This window comes from Canis lupus, chromosome 8 (genome assembly GCF_003254725.2).
Source record: "Canis lupus dingo isolate Sandy chromosome 8, ASM325472v2, whole genome shotgun sequence".
Taxonomy (NCBI): Eukaryota; Metazoa; Chordata; class Mammalia; order Carnivora; family Canidae; genus Canis; species Canis lupus.
In genome coordinates, this window is record NC_064250.1 from 12,776,316 (window position 1) to 12,798,123 (window position 21,808).

The window sequence follows — 21,808 nt, forward strand, 5'->3', positions numbered from 1 at the left end:
CCCAAGGAAATAGCACAAGATGTGATATTTCAGCACTAATGAGGTTGCGCCTGCAGAAGTGTGATTTTAATTGTGATAGATTTAGAGAATCCATTGCAACACTGCAGGAGAACAGCATGCTCTTCCTGGTTCCAGGGAAAGGGCATTAATATCCCATGTTTTTGTTTTATTTAGTCTTAGCCGGCTGTGTGGAGAATCACCTAAGGTGATGGTAGAGCTACTAGGGACTACATCAAATAGAACCCTCTAAAGAAACTTTATTTTCTCCTCCCACACTATGAACAGAGACGGCACAACAGACGAATATTTGTCTTGAGTTGCCTTACAAGCTACCAGATTGATTTGCTCTGCCACTGACAGTTCTGATCCTGACAACCTTTCCACCACCTTCCGTCCTCCGAAGGTTGAAAGTCCCTGCTTGAGTACAGTGGCTCCCTAAGCCTTTACATGGGCAGATGGAGGAATGGAGTTTCTGTGGAATTTTACTTCATTCCAAAGACCGATCAGGGTTGGGTGTGAAAGCTCCTGGTGGAAGTCTGCATATGAGCAGTGTTGCTGATTACTTCATTAGAACCCTGAGCGCTTCAAGAGCCATATGCTTTCAAGTTTCTTTAAATGGTATTAGGGAAAAATATCCTCAAGGCATTATTTTTAAAGGGGACTTCAAACGTTCCCTGAGAAAAAAAAAAAAAGTCTAGCACGTTTGAACTCCAGGGGGTTGCAGGAGAAATCTTACTTTAGCAAGAATGAAACTGGAGCCCTCTCTTCAGTTTCGGGGGGAAGCAAGTGTTGGTCCCAATCAGAAATAAATTTCAAATGTGGATGGAGAAAGATGCAGAAAATTTCCAAATCCTTGAACCCTGAGCATAAAATAGCAGAGAAGAGGAGGACTTGAGAAAGGAAATATTTTTACAAAATCATTTTCGTTCTCATATTCAGTGAAACAAAGGGAATTGAGCACTCAGCCCGTATTTTGCAGAGTGCCAAAGGTGGCAGGCTCTTCCCATTTCTTCCATGTAGGAAACACTTCGAAATAATCCACCTCCCTTCCTGGGTCACATGTATTCAAACATATTTAAAGACCTGGGAAGCAAGGCTACAGGTAGGGGTAAAGCTATTCATTTCTAGTTTCCCTGCAAAAGGGTCTGCTCCAGAGGTCAAATCAAAGAGAAGCTTCAAGTTTAAACCCTCCTCTTCTAAACAGATCCCAACCTGATCTCATTTAATGCATTGATATCTGGTTTCTTAGGCATTATAGTTGCCGTATTACATATCAAAAGGACTCTTGAGAAATTCCCTCGAATTGATAATTCTAATTTCTTATGTATAACTACTCTATATTCACTCAGAGGACAGCTGCATTGTATGCTAAATCATGAATCGTAGAAATTGGTCCCTTTGTACGTAGGTTTGTATTAAATCGAGATGCTCTCTTTTTTTTTCCCCCTGTTTGTTCCCACACTTGAGTTCCTGGTGTCAGTTTGTATTTGGCTTCTTGAGCATATTAAAGTTTTTCTAGTGCTTATGATGTTCTTGCCAAGAGCACACTTGCAGCAATCTGCACTAGAACAGTCTTTGTGCCAATTACTTCAAAAAGTATTCTTTAAAATAAAAAGAGGGAGGGGGATTTTTTTTTTTTTAGGGAACTTTCAGGTTATAGTGTGATGGTTTCAATTTTAATTTTTTAGTCAGTCTTACTGAAATGATGGCTTAGAGGCTCTGAAATGTGCATCTTTGGTTTCTCTCTCCCTCTCTCTCCTTCTTTAAAAGCCTCTCTACAAAATGGAAGTCCTGATAAAGACATAGGAATAGCTGGGGAATCAGTAGTGTGGAGGAAACTGCTGTCGTTGCTGACACCACACCCTCATCTACTTAAACAGCTTTGGAAAGGAAACTGCTAGAAGCTTGTTAAAGAGTTTCCAAATGTGTGTCTCTAAATGACTCTCTCTAATCATGGCTGAATAAACCAAACGCAGCAAATGAGCTGGTGACAGGCACAAAAGTCACATGAGTGTTTTGAATAGCATATGCTGAGTGGATAATAACCCATGTCAGGGCCATGGGGTCTTTTGAAGGTTAAAATCCTAAATTTGATCGAGGCATTTATAAGAGATACAAACACATTTGGGAAAACAAAGGAGGAAAACCAAAGAGAGTACGTCCGCTGAATGCACTACCAAATAAGAGAAAAGGCGTCAGGCAAGACGTTAGGGGACCTCGCCTTTCCTCCTGTGCCCACCACTGACTGGCTTTGTGTCCTTGGGCAATATAGTCACCGCATTGGTGTCCCTCTCCACACCTGTGACATCGGAGGGGTGCGTGAGGCCTTCTGCAAGGTCCCCCATCTCCAGCGTGCAGTCTTTCTGGGATGCTGAACACAAAGAGGTTTTGGCACAAGTACAGATTCATTCACTACATAAAGAGACATTTTGAGAGGCGTATCATTACTAGAAATTACTCTCATGAAGGATGGAATTTAGGACTAATTAAGCAGCCTTATAAAACATATGAGCTACAGAGTTTAGAGGGCAGGTTAAGAAATGTTTAAGAAAATGACCTTTGCTAATCGATGCTCAACACATAATACCCAGGCCTCCTAAAGAATAGAAACCAAGGTAACAGAGATTGAGAGTTATGGAAGTTTAGGGCTTTGAGGATGGGTCTGGCTGCATGTTTAAAGATACTGGATTCAACAGATGCAATGCTAGGGAAGGGCCTCAGAGGCCATGTCATGAGGCCCACTCACTTTCCCAATGAGGAAATTGATGTCGAGAAAGAAGGTCCCTCAGACACACAGCTACATGCTGCCTGAGTGTACCAGGAAAACTGAGGAATCTTGGCTTCCTTCTGTGTGGTTTCTTCCACATACGTGGGTCTAAAGTGCCCAGCTTAAGAGAATGCTCTTTGTTCTTGCATTATTTTCTGAGTCCCACATATCTCCTGGAACATCCTGGGAAGTGATCTTTTTGGGTTTGACCTTTAAGGAATTCTATGTCTGAATTTGAGGACTATGAGTGTTTTAATTTTTTCCAAAAATATTTATAACCTATGTGTTTGCTTTAAAATTATTTAATTATTGGCTGTCTGGGTGGCTCAGTCGATTACGCATCTGCCTTCAGCTCAGGCTATGATTTCAAGGTCCTGGGATCGAGGCCCGCACTGGGCTCCCTCCTCAGTGGAAAATCTGCTTCTCCCTCTCCCGCTGCCCCTCCCCTATATGTGTGTGCACACTCTCTCCCTTTCTCTTACTCACTTGCTCTCAAATAAAATCTTTAACAAATTAAAAAAAACTTCTAAATTAACCATCAGAAATACAATTATTAATACTTGTGTGCTTCCCCCTTAAGGAAGTGGTTGCTGAAAAACTCTATCAGCCCTTGAGACCAGAAACTTATCCTTCCACAAAGGCCAATCTACACATCTACATGGATAACTGTAGTTCTGCATCCTCAGAAACTGAGGAAGAAAGGGGTAGCTGACTCCTACAAATAAGAGCGATTTTTTTCTAAAGGTTTTCCTTTGTTATAAAAAAAATATAGTCATTTACGGATGCCTGGATGGCTCAGCGATTGAACATCTGCCTTTGGCTCAGGGCATGATCCCGGAGTCCCAGGATCGTGTCCCACATCGGGCTCCCTGCATGGAGCCTGCTTCTCCCTCTGCCTATGTCTCTGCCTCTCTCTCTGTCTCTCATGAATAAATAAAATCTTTATAAAAAATACATATATAAGTATTGTATATACACTTTTAAAAATACATGTATATACACATATATACATTTATGTATGTATGCATGTGTGTATATATGTGTTCATGTATATATGTGTGTGTGTGTGTGTATAGTCATTTATTCTCCTGTAGGTCTTCAGATTGAGTGGAGAGGATAGACTAAGGCTAGCTTCACATTTTCTCAGGATGGCAAAGAGCTCTCTGGAACTGCTGTCTTCAGGCAGAGAAGCACTCAGTCTATGGTATACAGATGTCTTTGGACATTTGTTGCAATTTTGAGTGTCTACGTATAAATTTTGCTAGCAGACTCAAGAGAGACAAAGGCTAAGCAGACTAACTTAGAACAAGACTAGTTGTTTAACTCAAGAAATTTAAAGAAATTTAAGTAAAATTCCCATTCAACAAAAGTATTAAGCAAAGATCATAAATAAAAAACATTTCATTTATATCTTTCCTAATAAGAGTTCATGGGTTCTAAAGAAAATATATAATATGGTACAGTATTGGGGTAGGGATGGAGCTGGAATAGGTAGTTGTATGGGAGCCAGTTTCTATTCCTTATTTGTCACGGGACCAGTTCTGAGTCTTTTTCTTTTTTATTTTTTTTAATGCTGTGGGAAAATAAAATTGCTGTCTACACTAAGAACTGCCACTCCACTTTCAAGTCGGTGACTCTTAGCCATAAGCCACAAGGGTCCTCTTGGGTCCATGAGGTGTGATACCCCCTCCTCCTCCACACCAAGTGATAGAAGAATACAAGTGTTACCCTCTACAGAGCTACGATGGTCCTCTGTCCTTCTCTAGGAGACTTTAATAAAGTAACTGAATCAAACAAAATTTGATCAGATGTGTCTGGTTCAGCCTTCTTGCTTTGCCCCTTAACAATTTATCGAGGTGTTTCTACCCATGGTCCTGTTTTATTAAATGATATTTGAAGTGTTCCACTCTCTGAGAAAATGTGGTTTATGTCTTTGGCATACATTTACATAATCTTGTTAAGGAAATCTCTCCAGCTTAAACTATCCCAATAAAAAATCTTATCTCTGGTAGAAGAAAGACTGTTTTCTCCAAAGAGAGCAAGAAACAAATATGGAGTCCAGACACATTTTGAGAAACTAAGGCTGTAATTATAGTTATATTTTTATGTTATGTATTTGAAGTTTGTTAAAAGAGATGGATGAGAAGTAATTGTTATGTGTGGAGGATACAGTCATGTAAGAAAAGAATGCTGTAGCTAATGTTTTTTAAATGTGGGTTTTAAAAATAATTTTTTATTTGTTGCCTTGGAAAATATTTCTACATTTAAAAAAAAAAAAACTGAGGGTGATAAATCATCGGCAATCTCTCAGCTCCCCACCAGAGCCATCAAATTAAGGGTTAACCTCTCAGGATTGCCCTGAATTAATCAGGAGCTAAGCCAGGGGCAGGCTGGGCAAGGGGGAGGGGATTGGCAGAGCTCGACCTCCCCCAAGAGGCTTGCAGCACAACAGTGCAGCCCACTGTGGCGTGGCCACCGAGAGAACGCAGACCTTTACACAAATAAAGGCACCTTGACAGGGCTCCCAAGGCTGCTCCCTCGGGCAGCCCTGCGCTCAGAAAATACATCCTGATCCCACATCAGCCCAGGGTTCCTGCTTATCATGCACCAATCCTCCATTTTTCAAAGAACCAAGATAAGGGGTTGTGTTCTATAGAGTAGGGTCTTTTTTTCAGTCCAGATTCAACCATAAATACATGTTCATCTTTCGTCACTCATGTAGGAGGCAGTCTGTGATCAGTCTCTAGGTCATCTTCATTAAGATCTCTAGATCGGTTCCGCTCTTTAGATAAGAAGGATGCTGCAGGAGGACAGCCCAGTGCTTGGTGAACGCAGATTCCCAGGCCCCCCTAGATTTCAAGAATCCAAAGTTTTGGAGGTGGGCCTGGGAATCCACCCAATTAATATGCTTTCCAGGTAATTCTTGGGCACATTCAAATTCCAAAACCACTAACCCTAGAGGTTTTGTTTTCTTTTCTTTTTTTTAACATGAATCCCTGATACCAACATTAGGTATTTAGGTTTGTTTGTTTGTTTGTTTGTTTTTTAAGATCTTATTTATTTATTTATTTATTTATTTATTTATTTATTTAATTTGAGAGAGAACAAGAAGGAGGTGGAGAGAGGGAGAGGGAGAAGCACACTCCTTGCTGAGCAGGGAGCCTGACATGGGGCTTGATACTAGGACCCTGAGATCATGACCTGAGCCAAAGGCAGATGCTCAACGACTGAGCCATCCAAGCGCCCCCGGGGTTTATAATTTAAAGAAGAAAGTATGTTTTCCCTCGTGTACCAGACCCATTTAATTGTTTGTGTTACTTGTGTGAGTTGACTTTATATCTGGAAGAAAGTCCATACTCACGCTTGTGCAATAGTCTCTTCCTTCAAGACCTTAGAATCTCTGTGATGGTAGAGAAATTAGCCTCAGCTTCCTTCCTTCCTCTGCTTACCATAGTCAGAAATGCCCTTACCCTACCAGTCTGTCCGCTTCCTGAACCCACCTTCAGGAGTCTTCTCAGGAGTCCAAGCAAGCATCTGACTGGCTGTGCTCCAGTTAGATCCCCCTCCCACTCACCTTATTGCCATTCAAACCAGATGAGGTCCTGAGAATTAACACTTGCTAACTGTAGCCCTTTTACTGCTTCCACCAAGGACTCCTCTTTCTTACCTTTGGCCAGGATGCTCTCCAGGTACCCAGTCTCACCTCCTCTCTTCTCTGCAGCCAGAGCTGCCCTAAGTGGAGCGCATCTGAGACTCTCCTTAGGTTGTTGCTAGTCCTATAGCTTAGTGAGCTGAATCCTGCCCAGTATTGCAGGTCCCTGATCTTAGAGAGATACTTAGGGACAAACTCCCAGAAAGCCCCCCACCACTGCACGGTTCCCGAGCTGATGGCTATCTTCACACCTAGTTGATGAGGGGATTCCAAGACCACCTCTCCTGTTGCATCCTCCTGGGGGCCCTGAAAAAAGTCTGCATTTTTACCCACTCCCTGCCACCACCTCATTCCCCCCCACAACCTCACCTCCCCGAAATCTCACCCTTGCCTTGAGAAGTTACCTTTTTCTTCTTCTACCTTTTATTTATCCCCAGTTGCTCAAGTCTTATTGTGAATTATGACCAAGCCTACTAGAATAGAGTAATTTTTCAGAAATACAATGTGAGCTCCTGGAAAAGGAAGGGGAATGGCCTTCTGCTGTCCTACCCCTACGGAGTCCAATGGCACTTTCTTCAGCTAGGAGCCCTCTTCTCTGTACTGCTCACCTTTCTGGACAAGTACTTGGTTTTGGCCAAGCTTTTTTCTTGCTGTTTTATTTTGTTTTTCTCAGGGCCTTGTACAAAGACTGAAGTAGCAGGAGTCAGAGAGACAGGGACAGAGAATTTAGGCCAATTCTCCAACCCATGAATATGGTCTAAGTCCGGGAGACCGACTCCCTACAAATTGCACTAAGTAATTTCTATCAGGTTGATATCCTCACGCCGGTTTAAATGAAGTTGTTATGCTATAGGCTAGATGTTTAGGTTTGGGAGACCGGGCTAAACCTTTATCTTTTTGCGGGTTGGGGGTCACCTCAAAGCCCCCACCACTTAAAAATAATTAGCTGACTTTCCCACCTGAGCTAGTGATTTGATGATCTGTATGCTAACCCAGACTTCTACAGGGGAAGAAAAGAGAAAAGACTGGAGTGCCGGAAGGAAGCTTAATTTTTAAGGTAAATTTGGATTCCCTTAAAGGACAAGTGAAAAATCTCTGAAGATGCTCTCAACCCAGAGAATCCATAGTTTTCTCACGCCTGCAGCTTTTTTTTTTGTTCCTATTTGCCTAGCTCTGTTCCGTAATTGACATTATATGTGGAAAATAATGCACATAATACTTAGCATTTCCTTTTGATAAAGAAAACGGTTCATATTACTAGTACCAAAATTTATTCCTGAAAGAATGGAGAATAGCTTCCAGATGTATTTTTCTGTTGCAGACTTTCTTTCCTTGAGTATTGACAGAGGGGAGGTTTTATCAAGGTCTTTGTGATGGGCTTGTTTATAATGAGGAGATATTAGTGGAGCACATCTAAGTGTTTATCACTAACAGATGACTGAAAGAGCATATGGCAGGAAGAGAAATATATATTTGTCCAAGAAACGTGGCTTGTTAACACTCCCACACTCATCCTAAACTCTGTGGACATGTACTTACAGCACTGCGCACATCCGCTGGGTGTATCAGAAGAAAAATAAAAGTCAAACAATGATTTCTTCAATATGGGACTGTCAGATAATGCTAATTTGGACATTTTTTATCAAAGATGGTAGAATTTCAACTCCAAAACCCTGCACATTCTGCTTCACTGTGGCTGGCATCTGGGCAGTGCTGTGTAAGAGGTTTGCAAAAATACAGGCTTTAGCATTTTTGTAGAGCTCTTTATGATAAAACAAGAACAATGAAAGGAAGCATGAGGATTGAGCTCTTATATAAAATTGAGTTCGGGGGCAAAGAATCTCTTATTTTAGAAATCTCTTTTAAAGAATGTCTGTAGATTAGATTTAAGGCCAGACTAAGATGAACCTTTAGAACACAGAGGCAATTTTTACCTGGCATTGGCCAAAACCAAAGTACTGTTTCAACCCAGATATAACCCATAAAACCCTATTGATCAATTCTTAAAGTAAACTCTGCATTTATTAACTTGCAGCTGGACTCCCAAACTCCTGCCCTGACCACGGAGTTGTAAGCATGGTAGGGGAGTGGTGAAGGATAGTGCTACAGCACACTAGAGGCCACTCCATGGACCATTAAGCCATAGAATTCTCTAGAACTTCACACGAACCCTATGTCTCATCTGGCTCTTATGCTCCATTTTGTTTTTTTGTTTTTTTAATCTGAGGAATGCTACCTTGGCCAAAGTAGATGACTCGCCAAAATTACCAGACCAGAACTAAAACCAAATGTTCCATTTTCCAATTCAATGTTATTTCTATGTCACAATACTCCTCCCATTTTATAGTATCTGTGCTATTTTTATAGTTTCACGGTTCTTGACATAATATTAGTATTTAGGCTTATATGTTTGTATTTAAAGTCACTTCCCTCCCATTCACCTACTTAACTTTACAAGGAAGCCATCCCATTCTTTGGGATTACCACTGGGACTAGTAACGATATGGCAAGATTGGCGTTTATGTCAGAATGGAATTGCGGGTGGAGAAAAAGGGGATTTCAAGCTTTCAGAAATATTCCTTTTTTTTTTTTTTTACAAAAATAATCATGATAGAGTAAGAGAACCTTAACTTAGAGAAAAAGAGAAGTTGCCTTAGGTTTCAGATGCTCACAGCAGGGAGCGGAGAGGGATGCTTTTGCTCTTCTCTCATGTCTATTTTCTTTATTGATAATTCCATTAACCTGTTGGTTTTAACTATCATGGGGAGTAAGGGGGACCACCTTCCAAAACTATTCCTTCAATTATCATCTCTTATGTGTCCAACTCCTTTTTCCAGCTCTCCCCAGGAGACCCTGTCCAGAATGACTCCAAGCTGCTCAAATACAAAATACCACAGGGAAATCTTTTTTGTCCCTCTGTCAGCAATTCTTCCATTCAGTCTATCATCATCATCATCTTATAAAATAGGCACAAAATCATGGTGCTTCTCCTCAGCTCCCATTATTGCTAATGTCTAATGCTTCTGCCTGCCATTTTGGTCCACCCATTTCTGTCTCTTCTCCTGCTCACACCAACTGAAGCACTCCCAGAGGCCTGGACATTCCCAGTAGTTCCCTTTTATGTTATTTGTTCTTGCCCTTTTCCCTGTGTGGAAGCCCCTTTCACCATTCTATAGTCCTCTCTTATGTCAACAATTTATTCTAATGCCAGTTTCACATAGCCTTCCTGATCCTTCTGTCAAAGGTATTTCCTTCCTATCCTGAATTCTCCAAGCTCTTACTCTGTATCTTTCTTATGGCGCACACTTCTAACTTAACTGAAATTGTATTTGTGAGCATGCACACTATATATCAGGCACCTATGAAGGCACTCTAAATACATTTTAGCTAATCATTTCAGCCCTGTAAGACCTGGAAAGGCCCCTACCCCAGAGATCCATATTTAATTGGTCTTGGGTACAGCTTGGACATGGAGACTTTTTTTTTTTTTAAGTAGGCTCCACACCCAGCAAGAAACCCAATTTGGGGACCTCTCACATGGAGATTTTTAGGTACTCCTGGGGTAATTCCAATGTATAGCATGGTTGAAAATCACCAGTTTAACTCCAAACCCACTTAGCCAGATATTCTCCAAGAGTAGATATCACTTTGAAGCTTCAAAGAACAAATAAATGCTAGACCTCAGCACAGTCCCACTGAATTAAAATTTCTAGGAGACAAAGTCTGGGAATCCACATGTTGATAAAGCTCCACAGGTCATTCTGTCACATAACCAGGCTGGAGAACCACTTTCTTTATCAGACACTGTGTCATCTCCCAAGAGCACTGTATTACAAGTAATTACACATGTCTCCTCCCACGGTGTAATCTGTAAACTCTTTGAGGACAGGTTACATTTGAGTCACTGTGGTCTGCTCCCTGGCACCTAGCAAGGTCCCTTGCACATAGTATGTTTTAGAAACCAAAGCACCAATATTAGGTGCTTTGATGAAGAAAACAAAAATGCCTTTTTAAGAAAACAAAGACACCTTTACACTGAATTTATTCACTTTATACTGGGTTTTTAATCTCTACTATACTGATCTAGAAAGTCAATATGTCATTTCAGTTCTTTGAGCATCATAGTTGCATGTCTGTACAGTGCCAGGGCTAGGACTTAAACTCAGCTCTTCTGACAATACTCTGTCTTGTAGACCTCAGGCCTTCAAAGCAACTACAAAGTGGAAAAACTCAACTATCTATGTGTTTCTGTATGTGCGTTCAGACATGTTTCTAATATTTTATATAACCTGCCACTTGGGGGGAAAATGTCTGCATTATGAAATGGATTTGGAAAAATACATTAATTTCAACCTAAAAATTAAGTATGGAACTTAACAGATATCCCTTTCTTCTCATCAGTCTCAACCTCCCTCACCTCCAGAGGTACTTACAGACAAACATATCCTTTGACGTTTCTTAACTGTTTAGTTACCGCATTAGGGTTTTTTTTTCCTCTTCATCTTAATGTGTATTGCTTCTCAAAGACTTTTCAAATAACCTGAGCTTCTGGTTATAAGTGAAATATTTTTAAAGATTAATATACAGTTTACTGAAGGTAGTAAATTGGCATCTAGTATAAACTTGTGATGTTGCATCCAATAAAAATATGCACATAAGCGTAACAAAGTTGAAATGACCCTCTAACAACACCTAGATAACTGGGTTCTGAGCTCTTTTTGCCATTTCTAAGCTAGGCAGTTCTGGGCAGGGAACGGACTTTTCAGAAGCTTCTTTTCCACATTAAAAAAAAAAAAATGAAAGAGAGAAGGACCTAAGGTAGACCCTCCTAAATTGTCTCCCAAACATGAAAGTTTATTAACCTTTAAAATAAGAATAATTCATTTATTAGGCTTTGGGTCAAGATTAAATTAGTCATCAGTCCTGATCTTTATTATTCAGTTGATATTTTGAAGGGCAAACAGAATTATAATGAAATTTGGACACTTCTTCACAAGGTAGAAAGTGTTCACCTCCATTACCTCTTTTCATTTTCTTCCTTTCTTCCTTTCTTTCTTTCTTTCTTTCTTTCTTTCTTTCTTTCTTTCTTTCTTTCTTTCTTTTTTTAAGATTCTATTTATTTATTCATGACAGACAGAGAGAGAGGCAGAGACATAGAGAGAGAAGCAGGCTCCTCGCGGGGAGCCCGATGCGGGACTCGATTCCTGGACCCGGGATCATGCCCTATGCAGACACTCAACAGTCAAGCCATCCAGGCATCCCCTCTTTTCATTTTCTTAACGTCCCTGCAGAATGCTCCTTATTATCCCCATTTCACAAAAAAGAAAATTGAGATGCAGAAAGTTGTGTGACTTGTCCTGGGTAACAAAATCAGAAAATGACAAATCTAGACCCCTACGGGACCTAACTTTTGACCTCCCTCAACACCCTCATGGCCACAGGCAAAGCCAGAGATGGAGGATAGGCAAATCTGACATGCACACAGCTCCCCCGCTAGCTGCCTCTGTGCCTTCCCAAAATGTTTTCTAGCCCAGAAGCCCATAAATTGCTTTGGAATAGAATACCAAGTGAGGATTTATTTATCATATCATTTCTGAGTGCATATTTTCTTGAGCATTTATAGATCTGTTTTTCCAAGAAGCTAAGAGTTCCTGATAAAACACGACAGATAATGATAAATGAGCATCTATGTAAGCCTAGCTGGGAGGAGGACCAGGGACTGTTAACACCCCTCCTGTGAAGTTAATCCCATTTCTTTTAGCTATTTCTTTATTAGTTAATGAGGTCTTACAAAAATGTGTGTCTGTGATGGTGTTTTAGCATCCTTGCCTCTAGGAACATTTTCAAATATTCATAAAGTAGCTCGTCTGACCAAAGCTTAAAGCAAAGGTGCATTGAGTATGAATTTTAGTCAACTTCAAATGTGGGTGGTCACAAAGCTGCTCCTGAAGTATCCTCAGTAATCTCTCTCATTGGCATCGCCAGATCTGCAGCGCTGGGTGCAAATGTGAAGGGGAACCAGGGAAAAGGTATTATTTAGGACACCAGGACTCCAAAGGGTAGCCCTGTAAGCTTTGATCCTGCCTCCTGACTGACAGCAGTGTGGCTTTCTTTTAGAAAACTGAATAACTTAAGGGAAACAAAAACAAAATGAAAAAGGAATTACCAGTCAAGCCCCTGGGAAGGAGAGCAGTGGCTAGTTCTTATTGCTCCTGGGAAGCCAGAGACCCACTTTCCCACTTGAGTTCCTTATGGTGAAGAAGGAAGAGTACAGTCTCAAAAAGTGGTTTGGTGCTCAGTGATGCATTTTTAGAGAGGCAAACCAAGGGCGTGAACTTGGTTAACGACTAAACTGAGCTCCCTGATACAATGGCTCACAGTGATTACATCTACAGCCTAGTTTTGGAGGGTCCCCCGCACCACAGCACAGTCCTAGGAACACAGCTAGAGGACACACACAGGGGGACACACATGCATCTCCAGCAGCCTCCTCTCCCCACGCATCCACACACACGACGACTTCCATCATCCCAAAAGCACATAATCCCTGATGCTTTTCCACCCTTTTATGATTTCGTTTCCTCAAAACATCACTTAAGGAAATTGACATAATGGCTGCCCTTCTATGTGTAGTTTATAAGCAAAGGGATTTTTTCAAAGGGCATCTGTAAAAATACTACTTAAGTTGTGTGAGGAACATGAACCACTTTACTTTGGTTCTGGCTGGCTTGGACTATCTGTGGTATACTTCAGCTAAGAAACCAAAAATCACGGTCCAATATTCTCCCACCTGTTTCTGCACAGGAAACCGAAATGAGCCACCAAAACGGTGCAGATTTCCTGATCCTACTTTAGAATGAGTTCGAGGAACAAATGATAGGCCAAGCTCCTCTGAGCTTCAACCCCATAGGGCAGTGCAATGAATCACAGTAGTACTGGTAGCTCAGTGCCTTCTGACATGGAATATCTATGTTCTGAAGGGCCCATTCATGTCATTGCCACTAAGACTTGTATTAATTGGAGTCTTTTGGCCTTTTTGCGTTATCAACCCCCACTCCCATCCCCAGTGAACCAGTGAAGCAAAGTTCTGGGCCATACTTCTGAAAGGAGATGACCATGTAATTCCACTCAGTACAGATTTGGAAACAGACAAGCATCATCCATTAACAAGGGCAGACAATTCAACCATTTGCCTTTGCAGCTCATTGCTCAACTCTCTGGTCATTTTAACTGGTTGTACATTTCCTCTAAATCTTAAAAAAAAAAAAAAAAACAGAGGGCGAGAGAAAAGAAGAACGGGAAAGACAAAGTCTTGAAAATAGCAATAGCATGGTAATAATGCTGCCTTGAGAAAAGCTCAGCATATAATATTATTACTCTTATGTCCCTGCCTTGGGGACATTGAGGGCACTTTGACAGCCATTATCGTTACAGAAGATACAAGCTAATGCTGGTCGTTCCAGACATAATTTTGCATTTCTCAAAAGAAATACTGTTACGTCCCAGACGTAAATGTGACTGTGTCCTGTCCTTAATGTTCTGTTACAGGTGATTCACATCACGGGCCGGCTACGACTGAGGGTGTCTCTCTCCCACGGGAGGACCGTTCCCAGCCAAATCATGGGCCTTGTGGTTGTGGCTCATGCCCTGCCTCCCCCTACGATCAATGAAGTCAGAATTGACTGCCATATGTTCGTCACTCGAGTAAATATGGACCTCAATATCATTTACTGTGAAAATAGGTACTTTGTTTTTGTTCTCATTTCCTCTGTTGTACGCTACACGTTGGTGAAGGTTGGCGTTTGCAGCGGTCGGAAGGATTTTACTCTCCCAGCGAGGCTCATTAGAAATCCTGATCTTATTTTTAATGGCTGCTTGGACTGACACCAAACATGCTTTTTATTTAAAACCTACATTGCTGTCCTGATTTCCATTAGGGACGACAATGGAATGAATCGGGATACCCAGACATCCATATGCTATAATTAAGACCCATTTTGGCCGAGAACCCAAGGAGAGAGCAGGGCTGAGACGTTCTTGGCAAAATTATGCAGCAAAAGGTATCTCTGGATGCCTCGGTCAGCCCCACTCCCTGACTACTGTCCAGGCCCAGCCTCGGGAGGCTCAGGGTTCACAGAGCTGTTCAGCACATTGCCTTAGCTGCTTGAGGGCTGGAGAATGCGTCACCACACACCAGGGGGCTTACCCAACAGACATTTCTCTCTCACAGTTCTGGAGACTGGGAAGTCCAAGGTCAAGGTACAAGCTAATGAGGTTCCTAGTGAAAGCCCCCTTCCCGGCTTGCAGATAGCGGCCTACTTGCTGGTCCCTTCCTCTTCTTATGAGGACACTAATCCCATCACAGGGGCTCCATCCCCAGGACCTCATCTAAACCTAGTTACCTCCCAAAGGCCCCACCTCCTAATACTATGGCATTGGGTGTAAAGGCTTCAATAGATGAATTTGGTGGTGGGAGGGACATATTCAAGCCACAACACATGTAGGGGGAGAAATGAGAATTTGAGGCCCCCAGAGGGAAAAGGATGAAAAAATCGGCAAACCTATTAAATAAAACGTTGTAATCCTGACGTTTGCTATCATAAATTAAAAAAAAAAAAAAAGACTCATCATATAAACGACTTGGCAGTCCTTCCTTAACACTGAGCTTTGATAAAAGGACTTTTTAACCTCTGGTTTAAAAGTTCATTTTTTCCATTAAGCACAAAGCAAGGGACAAGGAAATGGGACAGTGCCCCCTCAGACCTTTCACCCAGAAGTCACCAGCCCATCATCAGACCGATTTGAGGAAGAGAGAATCACGGGTCACAGGAAGAAGAGTGAAGGGGAACCATCCACCAATCGGTCATGGGAAGGAAGCTTCCATGATACCATCCATCTGCTGGTGCCACAGGCAGAATCATTGAGGCAGTTTTGAGAGGGTGCTTTTGTGGCACAGATTATTGTCAGGCATGAACGTAGTGTATGTTCACCGAGCCCTGGTAGTGCCTTCAGAGGCGAAATGCAAGAGCATAATGGTCAAGTAGCTCAGATAATTGACCTTTCCAGGGCCTAGCCAAGAGGAATATAGCCAGCATCTATATTCAGCCCACTGGGAAGTTCTGAGGATGTTGAGACCAAGTTAGAAATGCGTACCATTTCTGGTCAGAATTGGATTCAAAGGAAAGAATTCTCCAGGAGAAAAAAAACACCCACCTGAGCTATTAGTGTTCCATGGGGGAGAAGATACCACGCACCTATCACTCTTATTGAATAAGTAACTCTAAATCTGTTTTTCAGGTTTGGTTGGCATTTCTTAAAATTGTGATCATTGTGACTGTGTACTTGGCTATGTGTAAGGTATTCTGGAATGGCAAAAGAATATCAGGAAAGCAGCAAAATGATTAGCAAGGGTTAGCAAGGAATAATAAAGATAGTTAGCTTTTGTTGAACGCTTAGTACACACCCGGCAATATGCGAAGCTCAGCATATACATCATCTCATTTAAGCCTCAAGACAGTTCTGTGAGATGAGTGTTGCCACCGTCTTCATCACCCTCAGGCCATTTCAGTTTAGAGAGGAAGAGTAAGTGATATGCCCAAGGTCACAATTTGAACTCAAAATGTGCCAGATTTTAAAACCAGGCATTTAGCCACATATGGGCCTTCCTGCATTACTTGTCACTCTTTTTTTTCTAGAGAAGTCAGGCCGATTGCTAAGCAAGCAGTCCAACTAACCAGTGAAGGAGACCTGTCATATCTATGCATCCACTGAAGAACACAGTCCTAGTCCACAAAGCTGTGTATCCTGATTAAAAATATAGAATGCTGGAGATGAAGCTCCAACCCAGGGAGGCAGATAGAAAGGCTGATGCAACCTGTGGCTTTACATCTTTGAAAACCTATGTTGGGCTCCCTTGATTCAGATTTTACTACCATTACTCCCTCCGAAAAACAGAGCCTCATCTTATTGACCTACTCCTGGTGATTGTCCTATCCCAAAACCCTCACTTAATTTTCATTCCTGTGATCAAAGATTGATTAATTCTACTTCATGGACCTGAGTGCCTTATGGTGCCACTCCAATAATTGAGATCATTTTCTGTGACCCACTTTAAGCCTTTTTTCTTCCCTTAAAAAAAATTGTTTTCCACAACCCCTTATTAGCCAATACAATATGGCATTAATTCTCAACTGATGATATGAATTATTTTAAAAGGACCTGTGTTAAAAGTAACTGCTTATTTGACCTGAGGAGATAGCATACCTTATGTGCCAGCCACTGTGCTATGTTCATTTCATTTCATTCATTAATCCCCTGGCCAATCTGTTAAATTGCTTTTATACATAAGGAAACTGAGGCTCAGAGTCACAGGCTCTGGTACATAGAAGTGCTTCAAATATTTTGAAGGATTTCATTCCAATAAAGCATAAACTAAAGAACATCTTCCCTAAAGTATGGCTGGCTTTTCCCCAGGGTTTATTGGTTAATTAGGGAACTGCTACTAGCAACTCAAGCCCTCTTCTGGACTCTAGAGACCACTCTTCTCCCCTGCATTCCCTAGGACGGCCGCACACAGGGCTGACATCAGATGCTTTCAGAGGAGCTGGCAAATTTCAGAAACACCAATGAGGGCCTTTTAACGACATCCTTGTTCACCCATTTATAGAAAAGGGGTATAAACAGAGCTTAGAAAGGTGCTAATGGTTTTAGGAAAACACCAACTAATAATCTGCCTTGCTACCAGAAAACCATGGGGTTATAAAGCTCTTCATACTGCCCCCATTTTGTCTCGTCTTACCAAGAATTCTAGTTTGGCCAAAAATCTTATTTAATATTAGACATTGAGAAATCTACTCACTGGATAGTACATTTTAATTGTATTCCACATTATTCTGGTTTGGTTTTGTTCCTTATTTCCCTGCCTTGGAGGTCAGCTTGAACTCTCCAGCAGTGATCTCAGAGGTTTCTTAAATATGTTCTTTCTAAAGACTCACTTCCTATTTGGCTCTGTCATAAGCCATAAACCATAAAAAGCACAGAGACAGTAAAGAGAATAAACAAAAGATATGTTCCGTTTTGGACCGCCCAAAACCAATCTGTACCTGGACAGGGAGGAGGATAATAAGCATTTTGACGTCTTTGTGTAAATCAGGGCAGATCCCCCCCTCCCAACATGTTTTCCAATTTCTGTTCTATTTTTCTGTGCTCCTGCCTGAGGACATTGACGTGTGCACAATCAATGACACGGGCTTACACACACGTACTGTCAAGCACAAGCCTGGAAGAGCTGCTGAAATGGTTTAAAAGTTTCTGTGTGGAATCCACCACAAAGTACCAGTTAAAAGGGCCAGGAGTGAAAGCTGAGCTCCCAAATGACTAAGGCTGAAAAAGATAATACCCCCAGGCATCTGTATGTCTCAGCATTTAAATTATATCCCTTGAATGCCAATTTGGACTTTGTGCCAAGAAGCAGTTGAAGCCCTTTTTCATGGAAATACCCAATAGAAGACCAATCTGTTTAAATGAAAGGTGTCTCTAATCATTTGGTATCACCATAACATGTTTTTATTTTATTATGTAACCTTGAATTATCTTGGCCTCTAATGAGGATCTTGTATTGTTACTGATTCTCAATAATTTCATGGAATTATGTTGTCCAAATGTGCCTTCTGATGCCAAAAAAAAAAAAAAAAAGAAAGAAACGAAAAACCTGTCTCATTATTTAAACACAGTTGCTTGATCTAGCACATTTCCCTACTTTTGGAAAAGTCCGACATCCTTTAAGGAAACCATCTTATCTGTAAAGGGCTTCCTTTCCCTCAGGGTGCCACCTCTCCCAGGTACCCTGGTATAATGAAAACCGTAGGCAGATTCGTTTCTAAGCCATTGAACAATTTCTGTATTTCCTCCCCTTCTGAATTCCATCCTGTGTTCCTCTCTCTGCAGGATTAGTGATTATATGGACCTGACCCCTGTAGACATTGTAGGGAAGAGATGCTATCACTTCATCCATGCCGAAGATGTTGAGGGCATCAGACACAGTCACCTAGACTGTAAGTACCTCTTGTGTGTGGGGACAGCCTGGCTGGGGTCATCTTTCTCTCTCTCTCTATCTCCCTCTCTCTCTTCTCTCTGCTGTCTGTTTGGTTTTGGTGCTGATTTCTCCCTGAGATGACTGACTGTCAGCATGCAGGGGAGGAAAAGTGAGACATAAATCACTTCAACTTGTGTTGGAATTAGATTGAAAGTTGGAACTCAGGCCCAGAGAAGTTGCTGGATTTTTAGGCCCTCACATGGGATGTTGTGGTCTCTTGTGCTCTCTCTCCCATGAAGTGATGGGGGAACCTTTGTCTTAAGTGCTTTCTTGACCCTTTCATTTTCCAGAGAGTGAGTTCCACTCTGAAATTAGTGGTCTCTGTTGCAAGATATATGTGGGAGAAGACAAGTTCAGACAGACCAGAGCCTATAGCAATTCCTACTTGACTGACCGCACAACCGGGGCAAGGAGGAAGCCAGACCACAGGGGCAGAGCACATCGTGTGGACACGGCAGCTCTTAAAGGCAGTGTCTTTTCACTGTTATTTCTGGACAGAGGGTTATTCAGTGGAACAGATACCTCCATCTCCTGACTCCCAGGAGAGAGGAACTCATCTCAGCTCTTTGAGTCGATTCCCAGCTCCTGATTCACAAGTTGAACCTCCAAGGCATCTTTTTTTGGCATCTAAAGAAAGGAAGACCAGCAGTGTTCTGCCCAGGTCCAAGCAGAAGCCCCCACACTAGTGTCCCATGCAGTTTCCCTCATCAAACTTGGTGGGCCGTTTCCACTGTGTGTGGAAGGGCTCTGACAATCCCCTGAAACATGAGGCATGGTCTGCAGAACCTCTGAGGAAGAGCCTGCCCCTTTTCCAACCAGAAATCCTTTTTATGAACAATCACCAGACTCTTCCTCAAAGACGAGGGCCCAACGAGCTCATCTTCCTAGATGGTTCTAAACCCAGTCCTGAACTCTGGTTTTAAATACATGCAGGGTGCCACAAATGAGATAGGACGGCTTGACGATCATGTTTTCCTGGTGGCCCTTCAGTCTACTTCCTCTCCCCTTTCCTGGCGTGGCTGAGGAGAGCCGGCTCAGGTCTTTCCTGCTCTTTGCAGTTGTTTGCTCGTTTTAAACTCACATCTTCCAAAGCATAATGGCGGGACGGTAAGCCAGCCAGAGTCTCAAAGTGTGAGCATCTCGTACTGTTTTTTACGCCTGCATTAGCAACATGGACATGGGACCTAGTTCAGTGTCAGGTTTTGTATATATCATGTCTCTGGGAAAAGCCTGCCTGCGAGGCCGCTCTCCAGCAAATTCTGCTCCCGACACTGAGCGCGTGCCTTGGTATTGCACACCAGGGATTTAGGGAACACACTTGTTGCTAAGAATGAATGGGTGTTGTGCATCGCAGAAGCAGATGGCTCTTCAATTAATTGGGGGAAAAAAATGATGCTGTTTTCTGAAAAGAAACATCAGGTTCTTTGTAGCTGGGAATTTAGAGAAGATGGAGAAAAATCAGGATCTTTGGAGGAAGCTCTGAATGTATTTGTAGACCAATGTATGCCAGAGATCCAGACTTTAAAAATGAATATATTGTTTTTAGGACGCTGTCATGGACCATGTGTGTGGGGAGAGAAGGGTGCTTTTTCATTTTGGAATCTTAATTGAGGTCTAACTTCAGAAACCTGGTGCTGACAAAAAAGAACTATGTCATCCTCAGTTATTATTTGGAAAACGTCATGCTATCTCTCTGGGATTTGATTTACAGCTTGAAGAAACACAATTCCTCAGGAACAGTGAGCTAGGGCAGTTCATTTCTTCCCATGAAGCAAAGGTCTCCAACAAATATGTTTGATGCCATTCTTTCCGATCTACTTTTATCTCATTTTCAGTAACCAGAATAATTTGAGAGGGCTGAAAATCAACTCTGCCATTCACTATTGTGCTAGTCCCCTAATTTTGCTGGTATCTTGCCAACTAATAAACAGAGAAGGTATGCTTTTAAATTCTGTGATTTTTTTCATTACTTGATATTGACATACTGGCTATTGCTTTATGATTTAGCCTACTAACAATGATTGAGTTCACTCTTTCAACTCATACACACGACTTCTAATTTTAAGTTCTTTTAATAACCTCAAACACAAGAAAAACAAATAAAATGAGCTGATAATTCTGCACAGTAAAATACACTTCACATATTTAGCTATCATGCTGTGGAATAACTCCACAATGTCAAGTAGCACACAATTAGTAAAACTGTAGGGGGAGGAAAAGGAGTGTTTTGATCCTGAAGAATTTTGATCCTAATCAGATTGAAATTTCAACGTTCTTGTAGTGCTTAATATCTTCAATCACACACACACACACAAAAAAAAATCAAACTGATGCCAATGTCAGGTTTTGCATTCTGTGACTGAAATAAAATGCTAAAATATACAAATGCATCTCGCTTTGTACAATAAACATTAACATCATTATAAAGTAAGATTGAGTCTAAAATTGTGTGATGGAATGTCTGATGTTTACCTAATTCTCAAACCAAAGCCAGCCCAGTAACAAAATGACAGAGCATGTAATAAGTCTTGGTTGTGTAAACACTGGAAGAAAAGGCAAAAAGCCAGCACAGCATCTTGCTTGTCCAAAGCCCTAGGCTATTACTGAAGGATGCCTCAACTGTACCTTCTTGGCAGAAGAAGGTCATGGTGACAGAGAATCAGCTCAAGAATAAGATAGAATTCTAAAACAAAGGGATGGTTAAAAAATAAACCGCATTAACTATTTAGCTTTTCTTCCTAGAGCTATTGGCACAACTCCTGTGCCTGTGCATGAAAGACAGGTTTTAGCCCATCTGATAATATTTCTGATATTTTGATATCTGTCTTATGTTCCAGTTTATGGATAAAACTTAAAAAAAAAAAAGACTCCATAGTCTTTGATAACTCAAAATGCTATCTTTATCACTTATATCTTTTTCCTAGCATAGGCATCTGTAAATCCGTAGATGAACTTGTCTCTAGAATAAGAAAAGTAAAAGGGAATCTCAGCTGCATCAGGAACTGGCAACTTCCATCAGTTGAACCAAGAACTTTGGACCATTCACTCTCCCACTAAGTTAACATGAGACGCCTGATAGTACACTGGCTTTCAACATAAAGAATCACTAAGAATCGCATTATCTATACCAACATGGTGGGTGAGTGAAATTATACTGGGATTCTAAGACCAAGGGGGTTGTAGGACCTCTTCTTTCACACTGTGACCAAAGACCTCTCTGATTTTTTTCTCCTTATGCTACCTCACTGGAGTCATTGAACCCAATTTCACTGATTCTCCAGGGCAAATTGACACA

At 41.5% G+C, this 21,808-nt stretch overlaps 1 protein-coding gene across 6 annotated transcripts in view; it reads left to right on the forward strand.

Moving 5' to 3' along the window:
• NPAS3 (neuronal PAS domain protein 3) overlaps positions 1–21,808 on the forward strand; it is an 853,690-nt gene that overhangs the window by 810,872 nt on the left and 21,010 nt on the right. For all 6 annotated transcript variants that reach the window (XM_049113038.1, XM_049113041.1, XM_035719983.2 and 3 more), the window contains 2 exons: positions 13,968–14,161; positions 18,366–18,472. In XM_049113038.1, coding sequence (XP_048968995.1) covers positions 13,968–14,161; positions 18,366–18,472 — 301 coding nt within the window. The remainder of the gene's footprint in view (positions 1–13,967; positions 14,162–18,365; positions 18,473–21,808) is intronic.